General features: G+C 36.9%; 1 protein-coding gene and 1 long non-coding RNA gene across 8 annotated transcripts in view; both read left to right on the top strand.

Annotated features, from left to right (window-relative positions):
- The first annotated feature begins 503 nt into the window (after positions 1 to 503).
- On the top strand, positions 504 to 6,876 carry LOC307174109. Of its 3 annotated transcripts, XR_013823948.1 has the most exons (5): positions 504 to 607; positions 2,990 to 3,120; positions 3,311 to 3,467; positions 4,683 to 4,829; positions 6,787 to 6,876. It is a non-coding gene; the product is annotated as an uncharacterized lncRNA (long non-coding RNA). The 3 variants fall into 3 exon arrangements; XR_013823949.1 differs by lacking the exon at positions 6,787 to 6,876 and having other exon boundaries at positions 4,683 to 6,384; XR_013823950.1 differs by lacking the exon at positions 6,787 to 6,876 and having other exon boundaries at positions 3,311 to 3,432; positions 4,683 to 5,636.
- A 1,665-nt stretch (positions 6,877 to 8,541) lies between these two features.
- The window catches only part of pbx3b (pre-B-cell leukemia homeobox 3b), an 87,515-nt gene continuing 81,676 nt past the window's right edge, over positions 8,542 to 14,380 (top strand). For 3 of the 5 annotated variants that reach the window (XM_079896697.1, XM_079896696.1, XM_079896694.1), the window contains exons 1-2: positions 8,548 to 10,039; positions 10,771 to 10,844. In XM_079896697.1, the coding sequence (XP_079752823.1) occupies positions 9,843 to 10,039; positions 10,771 to 10,844 (271 nt within the window). In that variant the 5' untranslated portion in view covers positions 8,548 to 9,842. Of the gene's footprint in view, positions 10,040 to 10,770; positions 10,845 to 14,380 lie in introns of all 5 variants that reach the window. The other 2 variants (XM_079896695.1, XM_079896693.1) reach the window with 1 other exon arrangement.

Raw genomic sequence — 14,380 nt, 5'->3', positions numbered from 1 at the left:
AAAAAAAACATGCCATATTGACAAATTTTATTATAGTCTAAAATACTAGATTATTAGCCAGATAAATTTGCACTGCTTTCTCCCTAATACATCGTTACGCCAATAGGTGGCGACAAGTGTATTTTAGAGTGAATGAATGAATGAATCGTTTACCAATTCGTTTAAAATAGTGATCGAGTCATTGAACCATTCACTCAAACTATTTGTTCAAATCACAGATTTGTTCAGAAACTAAACAAATGACTGCATATATGATTGAGGAATTAAATTATTTACTTTACAGGTTCATTCAGGAACGAAACAAGTATGGGTGACAGAGTGAGTCATTGGACCATTCACTGAAGCAATTCGTTCAAAATCACTGATTCATTCTGAAACTAAACAAATAACCGCATATACAGTATGAGTGAGGAATACTTTACAGATTCGTTAAAAACACTGTTTTTATTCAGGAACGATACAAGTGAGTCGAGTGTGTGTTTGTGAGTGAGCCATTCATTCAAGCGATTCGTTTGATTCATTCATGTTGCTCGGAGACTGATTCTGTTTTGGGTTCGTTTGGACCTGTTTCGATGGCGGTTCAAAACCAGACAATCGTGTCTAAAATGTAAGTTACTCAATATTAACTTCTTGTTTGTGTAAGAGAGGTGTAAGCAATATTATAATTGCCTAATTATATTTGAAATGAATTTTAATCAGCTGTCAAACTATTCTGTAAACCAAAAGCACTCTCCACTCTGAACACGCACGCTAACGTTTTTATCAGGCTTTCTTCGATGAAATGTTAAAGATCTTCTTTTACAACCTGAGGGGCCTATTTCTTTTTTACAGGACATTGTGACTAACCTGTCAACATTGAAGCGATACTTTATAAAAAACATTAATTTGATATTTGATTGAAATACACCATTATGGTTTCATTAGCTCATCGATTTAGCAGTAATCTCATATCAGAGACCATCAAGCAAGTTACATGCAATAACCTGGGGCTAAATGTTAAAATATGATCCAGACTAGCTAATGACCCTATTACAATCGACCCAGGAAGCTGAGAAAGAGATTCTCCAGGTTCTGCGGTGCCTCATGCGGGCTGCCCTCTGCTGCACCATCATCCTTACTATTACAAACCATGTAATTCATCCAACCAACACAACTCATAATCTAGCAAATGAGAAATGCAAGATAGAAAGGGAAAAGCCCTCCATGTCTCTCATATTTTTCTGCCTCTTTCTTTTCTTTTGCTCTATGATGTAAGAGGTGAATGTTCACCACCAGTGACCTATTAAATCAGCCCTCATTCCTTCAATTTCTTCGCCAAACAGGCACCAGACCAAAATGTCTGGAGAGACCGACGGTCAGAGAGAGAGAGAGAGTGAGGCTGAAAAAAGAGAGACAGGCAGACAGACAAACCGAGGGGGGATGAATCGGAACCGCCCAATCAAAAATTATTGCAGCTCCATGAATGTGTCCTGTAAATGTTGGCATGCTAATTGTGCATTTATAACATTTTTAATGGTTTGTTAATTTACCTCCCACTCTATGATTGCACTTGAAATGAGTTAATGACTGTGGGGGGAGAGTTAACAACATGCCCTGGCAGACACACAATATTTCCCGCTTATTTATCAACCTGGCCTGTGAGAGAGACAGATCGGCTTTGGGTGAATGAAGGGGATGTCTGCTGGGTGAAGAGCTTTAGCTATAGGGACATATACAGACCAGAACTGGACAAATAGAATTAATGTTTTCATTTTCTTTTGCCCTTAAAAAAAAAAAACATAAGACATAATTATCAAAATAACTGTCAGTTGGATAACAATTTTGCCTGTTTAAACATAAAAAGAAAGTGAAAAACAAAACCGTCTCATTATCTAAACTACACTTAAAATCACATCACACTGTGAAAAAACATACACTTAATAACCTGCGTTAGTGAAACTGTATAGTGCAAGTTACTAATATTTTAAAGTAGTAAGAACATCGAAATATCTCAGAAAATGCTATTTTCAAACACTCATACTATTTTCTTCAAAGTATTGATTTTATTTTCGACACATTTTCAGCACATCACTTTTAAAATGTAGTTCCATTACTATAGCTACAAACAGTAATTAAATGCCATTTTGTATATTTATAATAAATTCTTTTGGAACTGTGTGTGTGTGTATCACGCAGAGTTTCACCATCATTTTAATATAGTTGTTGGCATTTTTATTATCAGTGTGTAAATGAACTGGATTGAATTTAGCATGTGCGGCTGATAGTGTGTGCATGTGTGTGTGTTTCTTTCTGCAATTCGAGTAGCATTTATTTAAAACACAAAATATCTCATATTAGGGTGACCACTACAGCATTATTCTAAATACAACAAATGAAACTAGAAATAAAGTCATTTACTTAATATTTAATTTAACTAATTTAATTAATTTAGCTTAATATAATACTTAACTTTAACTTCATATTTTGATTTATAATAAGATAAAGTATTCCACAATGAGTTTTCTACATAGGGATGAATTAGCTATAAGTCTGTGAATAGTTTATTTGAACTGCTTGGTTTACATGAGCCACTGTGAACTGATTCATTAAAATGAATTGGACTTGCCAATTCAATACGAAAGATAGCACAGTTTAGTCGAGCATCTTTGATTACTCGCTAGACTGTAAAGCTGCATGTGCAATAAATATGACATAAGAAATAGTGATGTATCTTTTAGTCATTATAACATGTTCAAAAAAGTTGCAGAGACACTCTACTGAAAAAAAACCCCCAAAACTTTAATATCACTACTTTTATTTAGTTACTGCCAAACACTGGCCTTCTTAAACATAAAGCATGCCTGATGGTAACATTGACATATGACCTGCATGCAGTGAATATCGGTAAATGAATAAACAAACACATAAACTAGATAAGAGACTGGTGCTAACATAGTTAGTAACGTCTCTGGCACTGTCCGTTCGAGTCATTTCCTCCAATCTTCCTCAGCAACAGGACATGACTTGGCGACATATAGACGAGAGACTATTGAGTTGCTAGACTACTTGTGCTGTATCCCGGGCAATCAGACCGAGAGCAATGCTCAGCAGTTCAACTGGAATCTTAAACACATTGTGAAGGTATGTTTGCGTTTCTTAGGCTATTTGACGGTAAAATGAAAGAAAATAAAGCAATATAGCAACATAATGTGTTTATTGTTAAATCCTCTCTCCTAAATTTCTTCTTAAATTTAAAAAATATATATATTTTATCAATAAGTTACCATTTATGTGCATAACTTTTCAATGCTATTTATATCTTTCCATCAAGGCTTCTAATCTCTGACCCGGATAGAGATCGGGAATGAATTGGGAGGCACTTTAAGGCGACACATTCGTAACTTACTCCACTGGAACTCCACTCCACCCCTCACTAAACAAGCCACTCTATCAGTAAATGCTAATCTCCTAATTAACAAGCTAATTAGGTAATTATGGCTTTGCAGAAGGATGCCTAAATGAATTATGACAACACAGTCACTGCTTTCTGAGACACCTGTGGGCCCCTTTTTGGCTGTCACCACAAAAAAAAAAAAAAAAAAAAAAAGTAAGGTGACAGCCTGTTCGGTTTTCAAAAACTTAATTCTCTCGGAAATGATGTGTATGTTATGAGACAGGGGCTATTTGTTTTGAGACTGTCAATTAAACCTGTCAGATAAGAACGATTTATGACTAATTAGCACCCCATATGCATAAATACGCGGTAAATAATTAAGTATTTATTAAACATTGAAGAGATGTTGTATATGCTGGCCTTTTCCTTAATTCTTACATTAATGATATAATAAACATACATTTACTGATTAATATTATTGTTTAACACAATTTTTCTTATGTAGCCCAACTCATTTTGTACACTTTATTACGATGCACTTCAGACATTCTAAGTAACTTGTCAACTACATGTCAACTAACTCTAATTAGAGTATAAGTAGACTGTTAGGTTAGGGTTTGGGTTAGTAGAAAAAGTCGACATGTAGTTGCAAAGTTACAGTAGAATGTCTGTTGAGGATCCATCAAAATAAGGAGTTAGCAGATGTTAAGCAGACGGTGTACCAATACTCTAATGAGAGTTAGTTGACATGTACAGTATAGTTGCAAAATTACTTGTAGTTATGTCTAAAGTGGACCATTGAAATAAAGTATTTTATCATATTATGTCTGATACGATTATAGAGAATATAATCTGGTATATAAACACACACATATAGCCTACTATATATGGAGTAACCACTTGGGGTGAAAAATTGTACGAGTAGGAAAAAAAGCCTGGTGTGCTCATTAGTGAAAATAATCATGAACGGTGGGCTTCTTTCCAAGAGCAATAATATCAACAGTTACCACTGACAACAGCGAGGTTACCCTGGCCATATTTGGCAGAAACTTCAGCTGATATTTTCAAGACGCTCGGTTTATAAGCAGCACTGCATCGCACGATTTTCAGTATTCACTGCTTAAATGTTCAAACTGCTGTTGAATTATGATTTCATTACTCGTTCTCCATAAATTGTTCCTTTTCAAGTCGGTTGAAGGAAGTGGGCAGTAAACATCCAATAATAGAAATTGTGTTTATGTCATTATGTAAGCATGGCATCATGACCACAATAAGCTGAAGTGTCTTTTTTTTCCCCTCCCACCAAAAGATTTGCTGTCATACTTGGGGAAAATGAATTATGTTGACATATGGCTGAAAACAATGGTGGAAAGGCATGCAACGCAAGGCAATGAAGAATCATGCGGTGTTGTGGAGGAGAGGATCTGGAGCTGTTCCTTTGAGCCCTCTATGACAGGTATACAGAGCCACCTGACAGCACAGTATTTCAGTGATAAATGCAGTGGGTCTGGGACTTCCATTCACTAAACTCAGGAGTGTGCCGGGCTGATACTTCAAGGTCAAGTGAATATGAAAGAGCCGAGCCACACAGCTTGCTAAAAAGAACGAGAGAGCGAGCGTCTCTCGCCGCCTCCTTAACTTCGACAACTTCTAAATGTTATGTTGCTTAAATTCATGTGACGTGCTTTATAAGCACAGATGTTGTGTTACAGCATCGTTCCGTGATTATTGGATGCTTGCGATTTTAAAAATCCATAATCTGTCAGCCGCACATGCTATATTCAATCTAGTTCATTTACACACTGATAATAAAAATGACAACGACTATATAAAAATGATGGTGAAACTCTGCGTGATACACACACACACATGCACTCAGTCGCAGCCAAAACAATTGAATTACAGGGCTTGTGGCATGTTGTCTTACTCTGTGATATGTGTGAAATGGTTAATTAAAGGTGAGCTCATTATTCTTGCTCAGGATCCAGTAACTGTGTTAACATGATCCATGACTAATATATCACCCACTTATTGCACCCGAAGAATTGAATCAATTGCTCTGAACACCAATTCATACACAAGAGTTGAAGTAAATATGCCACTATAAATTCTACTGTTTGATCTGTATTGTTCAGGAGGATGCGTGTAAATCAAAAGCCTATGTTTGTGTATTAAATATGGTGTCAAACTATAACAGAACACAATCATGCTGTGGTGTATTTAAGCGAAATCGCCTAATATCACATTTAATTACTGAACATGATGGGGGATGTATCTCAAATGTTGCTATAATGTTTCCACATGTATCTGTTGCAAATGAAAGTCGTTTAGAAATAAAGAATTTGAATGGAAACATGTACGAATGAATTCAAACTGCAAAACAATTCCAAACAAATGCAGAACAAATACATAAATCAAGCTATAAAAAAAAGGCACTTAAAAGCCACATAAACATATTTTGGGGGACATTTGTATGCTAAATCTGACATGCCCTCTTTTTGTGGACATCCCCATTTGAAGTTAAAATGTTTTCTGTTAAAGTATTTATGTAAGAATCAATAGAAGTCCATGGAATGTCACCATTTAGAAAGCCACTGTAAGTAAACGTGTGCTCATGCGCTCATAATTTTGGCAAATACACCTTCCCCAGTTTCCCTTTTTTGTGTGTGTGCAAAATCTACAAGTTCTTTGGAAAAGAGCTTTACAACCCTTGCCGTCCGTTCAGACATAATATTTTTAAAATATAGATGAAAAACTTGTGTGGGTGTTATAGATCAAATTAAACAACAGAAACCGCTGATTCAGATCATACCAGTCCTGTCACATAACGTTCATTAACAATCACAAATCAAATTATAAATAAGACATGAATTTATTGCTTCAAATTAACTCAGAAGTGGGTGGTGTGGTGTGTACAAGCCCATTTCTAATTGGTGAAAATTATTTTTTTAAATCTCAATCTGTGTTACAACAATCCCCTATACACTTCTACTTATATGTTCTACTTGCATAAAAAAACAAACAAAAAAAACATGAAATTTTTTTATGTATTGAATATCATGAAGCTCTTAAAGCTCCAGGCAGGCTGACAGATTCTTCAGCGCTTTTCGCATTGTTTATCCTCAACTGGATCATCCCAGAGGAAGTTTTGATTTTCTGCATATCTGATTATTCGCTCTTTAATTAGCCTGCGTTAATTTCCCGTGTTGCGTGTGTCAGTGATGGAGGCGGTCCACAGGGCCTTCAGTCAGTTCATGCACTGTATGGAACGGGACTTTCTGGTGCCAGCTTTCACAAATTCTCAGCGTAGCATCACATTGTTGCCATTGGAAGGGTGTCTGATTGACTTTCTTGCTGTGCAAAAATTAACAGCTCTGTTTCATCTGTATGTGTCTCTGATTCATGGTAATTAGTCCCATCACATCAGAGACTGTCATGTCACAAGTGCAACCCTGCAGAAGTGCATTACCTCAACTGTGGCACCAGAGGATTTCATAATGAATATTAACCTGTAGTTAGGTACATAAAGTATCTGGTTGCAATGTGAGAGTGTCTATAGGTCATTACATTTAAAAAAAAAATATTTTCTAAACTGATAATGCATATTTTTGGAATCGTGAACAATGCGTTTAAACAAGTTTCAGTTGTTAAATAGTGTTTAAAAAATTTTTTTCTGTTATGTCAGGTGGTACAACCAAATAGTCACTGTACATAGAAAAATGGTCAATACGTTATGACAACATATGTTTTTACATTGCTTTAACTCATCAAAATAAGCTCATTTAAGTCAGTTTAATGTAATTTAAGTTGAAATGACTTAAACATCCAAGTTGATAGTACTTGAAAATTGAAGGCAGCTATTTTTTTTTTTTTGCATGTGGCTAGTTGTACCACATGGAAAGTGTACCAACCCATACTTGAAATTAGCAATTTTTACCAGTATTTGAGATAGATCTACAAACCGTTTCACTCTGCCACAAGGATCAGTTGGGGTCCTCTGGAAGATGCATTATTATGTTTACTGTTATTACCTTATCAATTCACAATAAAGAGCCATGTTTGCAGTTGAGAATATCAAATATTTCAATTATCTCAACAGCTGAGATAGTTTATTAGGTTTCAAACCTAAAATGATGCCACAGTATTTTTGTTTTTTGTTTTGTTGTTGTTGTTTTTTGTCAAGACATTTAGATATTTTCTTAATCTGTTCATTTGTTCGGACAGTTGCACCACCTGACATTTTTGGGGTTTAAGATAACAAAGCATAAAATAATTATATGTATTATTTAATTGTACTAAAATTAATTCAAACTAAATATGTTTTGTAGGATAACGTGATATCATTAATTTATCAAATTATTTTAAAAGGAAATAATGCACTTGTTGTAGAAAATGAAAACAAGAATAAACAGTGTCACAAATGCTTTTAACCACTGTAAAGATACATTAGTCATTACAACATGCAAATAAAATAGATAAAAATGAAATTAAAAAAGTAAGTGAATGGATTAATAAACAGTAGAGAATAAAAAAAAGTTAAAGTTTCTCATAAGGATGTAAAAATACATTTTAGTAAGACCTAAAATATACACATCATCAAATAATGCAAATCTGTATAGTGGAGTTGGCAGTAGCCAGTTTTGGTCTCTTATTTACCTCAGCACTTGAACAAAAAGCAAAACGGCTTAGGTGTATGACATTGAACAAAAGACGCGTAGCCCGTTTTTAAAGCGCAACAACGCCAGGGCATGAAATGTAACGATTTGGCATCGGAAATGCAGTGGTTTGGCGGGAAATCCACCGTGGGTTTAGTAAAGGCGTATGTAAGAAGCGAGGCAACCGGAGGAAGGCGCAGAAATGTTTCAGTGTGTCTCTTTGCTTCGAGCCCACAGAGCGCAGTCTGCTACCATAGCAACTGCCGATGAGTTCTGCAGCGCAGCGCCGCCTGCTTTTGCAGTAGATGTCACCCTTGGCAACGGCCAATCAGAAGTTGATATCTCTCTGTACAACCGTAGCAAAGGTATTGAGCTCTGTAGGCGGGCGTTCGTGGTCAGCGGGAGTCACCCATTGGTCCTTCGGGCCGCCACTCAAAGACGAACTCTTCGCTGATTGGTTCGGGGCGTCTATTTCCAATATTATAAACATGTCCTCTGCTTTCCTGCCCCTGCAAGCACGGCTTGTTGGAGGCGACCATACTATGGTGTAAGGAAGCGAGGGGGCCCGTGCAATTCATTATTAGTTTGAATCAGACAATATCAAACTCCGACCTTTTGTTTGTTTTATTGGAAATGGGTATAATGTAACGGCATCTCAGTGCACGGGCACGCTTTTAAATGAGGCACGCGTAAAGTGGAGACTTAAACGCTGTTGATTTGATGTTCTGCTCTCATCATTATCATCACCAGCAGTATCATTAGTAGCTAACTGGCATTTTGTTTTCGGGGGCTTCGGCGAGAAGTGACAAGAATCTAAGACCCCTCCTCTGCAGGGCGGAGCGTGCATTTTGATGTCGATTTTGTATCTTTTTTTCTTCTCTGACACGTCCGCACTGAGTGAATGGCATTGGCACATTGTCAATCGCTCACTACCGCTGCCATCAAACAACATAAAGCACACACAGCCCTCGCGCTCGACTCATAAATTTCCGCCAGCAGATATTTTTGCGCATCGCTTTATGGCGCGTGATTAATTTTTTCGCCAGTTTTTCTATTTTCCCTATTGAAAGTGAGAAAAACTTTTTTATACATTTTTATATTTTTTTTCCTACAATCTTTATAGCTCTGGTCGCCGGTGCTGATGGTTTAATTTATTTCGCGCGGCTTCTTTTATTTTCTTATATTTTATTTTTTGAAAAAAAAAAAAAGGCAATATTTTGCCAGTTGTTCACACGCAGTGTGCTTGTTTTTAATTACATAATCATTAATTTTTGATTAATTGTTACTTTCCATCAGAGGCATGGGATGTTTTGTTTGCAACTCTTTGTAATACTACGGATTTGTCCAAGTTTCCAAGAAGTGCACAAGGCGAAATTATCCTAAGAAGACTGCAAATAAGAATTCCAGACATCTGCAAAGGACTCCAGCTCTTCAAAGAAAAAAGACAAATTGGCATGAAGATTCGGACAGGATTGAACGGGAAACCGCTGTCACTTGAATGCTGAAGTTTACTTAAATAATAGACAAGAAATATCATCGCTAATTTTTCTCCAATGGACATTCATACAGGAGGATCAAAGACGATTTAAATCTTTTTCCAGAAAGTGATTCCTGGGACATCAATTCCACTATATTTCATCCAGCGATTTATTGTATTTGCCGCGTTGCTTCACGGTCAATATTTTGTGCACGATAGCGACCCGTTAAACACCGCACATGAAATAATCAAGTTGTTTTTGCATGTGCATTCTCCGAGTTTCTTTCACCCATCTCAGTGACTGAGCACGAGCGCATTGATTGTGTTGCGGCGGACTATGGACGAGCAAGCCCGGATCATGCAGGCTCTCGGCGGTGTCAGCCTGGCCGGTCACTCGGTACAGGGAGGCATGGCTCTGCCGCCTCCTCATGGACACGACGGAACCGATGGGGATGGAAGAAAACAAGACATCGGTGACATTCTGCATCAGATCATGACCATCACCGACCAAAGCCTGGACGAGGCGCAAGCAAAGTTGGTGCATTTTTTTTGATAGCTAAACGTTTTCATTGTCTTGTTTTGAGAGTCTTTTATATGTATGGTAGGCTATCTCCTTTATTTTTTATACGATAGCTTATAGTGCTAACATTAACACGTCACAATAGCTAACTTTTATTTGACGGTAGTGTCCCTTATTGAAACTCTTGTCCCAACATAATCTTCACAAATGTTACCATAGTAAAACCTTGAGAGTCACGTATGCATCTGAAATCAAGGTGGCCGTATCTTAGGTTGAAATCACAGTTTTGTAGCCTATTTTTCAAGTTGTAAAGTTTAAGACAAAATATCACTTACTGTTCACTCAACTTGTGTATTGAAATATTCAAAATAGCCTCTCTGTCTTTCACATTGAGAAAGACGCACAGGTAAAGTACTCAACACATGTGGGCATCTCATTAAAAGTTTCTACATCACACTTTACTTCTTCTAAGGCCTTGCCACTTGACACACAGCCCTTATAGCAACTACAAAAAAATAACTTAGTTGAGAATTAAGAGAAATATTAGTCATTTTATGTAGCCTTGTTTTGAACTTTTGTGATGAGTAAAGCCATGTTTGCTACTACGTTTATCATCACTGTCAAACTAATGCAGTTTAAGTGTAAATTTAAACTCAAGACTTGTCTTATAAAGTTTCATTGCGAGAGAATTATGAGTTTTAAGTGACTATATATCAATCTCGTCTCTTGCTCCCAAATGGCACAGGAAACATGGGCTCAACTGTCACAGAATGAAGCCAGCCCTCTTCAGTGTGCTCTGCGAGATCAAAGAGAAAACAGGTAAGATTATACATACCCTAACAAAAAAAAAAAAAAAAAAAGCAAAATTACCTACAGACATCTCAAGAAAGAAAAAAAAAAGCAACAGTACAATGCCACTAATCCTTCAGACACCGCCATCTTTACTGGTGTATTTTTTTTTTTTTATTTGGTCGTCAGCGGAGTCCAGTTGTATCAAGCCATAACCAGCATCCACATTTCTCTGCTTCTCACTTCTGAAAATGAATAGTCATAATTGGATGTATCAGCATAAGAGAGCGAAATATGATGATGAGCTTTCCCCCCCTCTGCGTTGCATCGTGAGGCTGAACTGAGCGCCTTCTTTTGGGGGCATGTGTGAGAGAGGCACCCCGGCAGTTCCCTTGTTTACAGCGCGCTGTTCTCCCACCGTCCGTTTAATCTTTCAAGACCCACAGTTGGTGAATTGCTAGACAATTATGCATCTTCGGGATATTCAGCATTTGTCATTGAGGATATGGTTTGTGCGGTGTTGATGTTGTATATCAAAGCTTGTTTTGCTCAATTGTGCCACTGCAAGCCCAGTGAGCGTTTACGCGTGTCCGTGGTTCGGAGAGCGGTCCAATTCCTGCGCTCCTCTGCCTAATTATGCGACCAATTTACTGGATAATTATTGGCACTATCGGCGGTCCTGCAGTTAATTATTGCCCCCGTTTTATTATGAAAGACGCCAGCGCTGTGAAGGTTACATCGTTCACCGACACGTGCAGACGCTTGGCGTTATGGTGCGTTATTGTTGTGTTAAAACGGACTGTGACCAGGAGTGATCGATATGCCATTTATTATTAGTTTGGTGTAAGTGTAACCTGTAAAATATATTTAGATGACTTAGTTTACATTGGAAAATGTTTTCAGTGTTATACAGCAATTTTGCTTTTATCTTGTCATGATAATTTATGCAATGCTCTCATTTGTGCCTGTTTAGAGTTTCATCTTGATTTTCTTTATCAGTAATTGAATGCAAAGTGGTTGAAAAAGTGTAATGAACTGTCACTTTTTCACCAGCTTAAAATTTTTAAACTGCAACTAAACTTGGTTTAATCGTTGATTAGTATTATTATTTACTTTTAACTGACCATTCACGGAGATCTTATAAGTATTTTTTATTTAATTAGTATTATTAATATTATTATTTTGTACATTTCTGCATTTGACTAAAACAAAACGTTGACCCTGAGTGTCATGCTTACTTTAATTGACTACTAACACCATTTAGGGACCTTTTACGTATTACATTTTTCTGCAGAAGTACGAACGCACGTTATTATTCAAAATGTGTACTTATTACACCACATGTATTTGTTGAAATTAGAATGGTGCTGTCAAAAATATTTTTGAGTGCTTATGCATGTCTATCCCAAACAGACATATTATATCCCCACTTTTTCTGACACTCAAGCACCTCTGAAATAGTCTGTCGCGCGCTCACTGTAAATGAAGTCCAATGACAGATACAACATCAATTCAGCACGTGCGTTACCAAGGCTATACCGCCTGCCCCAATGACACGGAACATTAGCATATGTCACTGTCTCACAAAAGATAGTTTTTTTTTTTTCTTTGAGGGAGAAATCAGCTCCCGTTGAAGCAGAATCAATTCACTACGTCCAGTAGCTTAGTGGATGTAATTTAATGTGCAGTTTTCCTTTATGCTGCGACGGTTAACACAGGCGCGTGATGTGCGCAAAGGCGCGCGCGTTCTGCAATCACGCAGGGCGCAGGTATAAAGAGAGAATGACCACATAACCAGATATGCAGAATCCAGAGAGACCCTTAGATAATGGGCTTTTACCAGGAATGTGCAGTATGTATTTCTGGATAATGCGGAAGGAGAATAGCAGAGCGAAATCCGTAAGGTGAGCCCAAAACACAATGGCAAACGCACTGAATTAGGCTAAGAACTTTCGTCTTTACTTTTAATGTTTAGAAATTTGATTCTTTAATAGCATGTTGAAATAGTAGGCTAATGTTTTAAAAATATTATTTTAGTGATGTTTTTAATCACCTTTATCATATGAACTTTGTAAATAGGTTAACAAACGATTCATTTCATTTTTGAAAAAGAAAGATATTTCACATAGAGCCTTAATGTAGTTTTTGGACTATGATAAATGCAGCAATGTAATAACATTTGAATATCAGTTCATGTGTTTATCTCGTCTCTGTGTGGTTGTATCGGCAGAATAGTGCTTTGCCAGATTTGTGGCCTTTGTGGCTTATAAGCAGAAGTGACTGGAGTAAGATCATAAAACTTAATGAACTTCTCGGCTGTTGGAGGTCTCAACTGTGGGAGGGCAAGGCCCTGCTCCACCGCCCGGTCTGCTTGAGTTGTTCTTTATGCCTGTCCAAAAACAGAGAATGAGGAGCAAAACAGAAAGAAAGAAAATGATTACTAAATGCTGTGGCTGTATCTTAATGTAGCTGTTAATGTAAGCCGTAGCTTCATGTAGCTACTGTTGCTGTTGTGTCTCAAGAAAAGATGATAGTTGCAAGGAGAGAGGAAATTTACATGTGTATCTGGTGTTTGTAATTTCAAATAATATTTCAGTATATCACATTTTATATTTACTTAAATCTCAGTACCTTTCAACTATATGTGTGTGTGTGTGTGTGTGTGTGTGTGTGTGTGTGTGTGTGTGTGCATGTGTGTGTTATATTATCTCAAAAACTTTTGTTGGATTGTGTGATATATAGTTGGACACATGCAATACTTTTCTTTGAAATTCTATTTGTGTGTTTAAACAATCCAAATACCGTTAAATGTGAGCACATTTATAGCATTTTCATATAAAACCTTTTTTATATTTAATTTTACATTGTACATGTATTTTCATTACTATAAAGCCACCTCCAGCTGTTGACTGTGTTTCCATATGCACCTATCATGTTACGTTTAATACAGCTATGTCCCTTATTGCATTATAGCTCTAATTAAATATGCATAAAGAGTAGAGTCCCTAAGTATGCTAATTATTTAAATGAGCTTGTTTACTAGCTCAGTTGCTGTAATCTCGGTTAATCCCTTTGACGCTGCCTTTTTGAATGGTTTCCTTCCCCCCCCCCCCCTTCTTAACGCATCCGGACTAATTTCCTAACAAGCTTCTCTCTGCTAATTTGTTTATTAACTCACAAGTGAACATAAGCATGATATTTTCTTACTCTGTACATATATGTTTGCTTTTCTTTGTTTCCCGCTTTGTAAAATAAGACATAAAAGAAAAGGCTTTTATAATATCACAGGAACAGATTGTTAAAATTAAGTAATTTTTTTTTTTTTTTTAAGTGGACAGAGTAGAACGACCGGTACTTCAATTTTCCTGCTATAGTGTGTAGGTCTTGAGAGATGAGGAAAGCTGTCCTTTTTTTTCCTCCCCTCAGTGCGAGACATTTTTTTTCTTTTTCTTTCTCCACAAGCCCGTTGAAGGACATTGTCTCATCAGAGTGATAAGAGAGACTTTCACTGATAAGCATGCTACTCCTTGTTGTTGTTTTTTTTGTTGTTTTTTCAGCCATACACA

This window comes from Squalius cephalus (assembly GCF_949319135.1).
Source record: "Squalius cephalus genome assembly, chromosome: 16".
NCBI classification, from domain to species: Eukaryota; Metazoa; Chordata; class Actinopteri; order Cypriniformes; family Leuciscidae; genus Squalius; species Squalius cephalus.
Note: the sequence above shows the minus strand (reverse complement) of the source record. Positions and strands in the feature narration are given on the sequence as shown.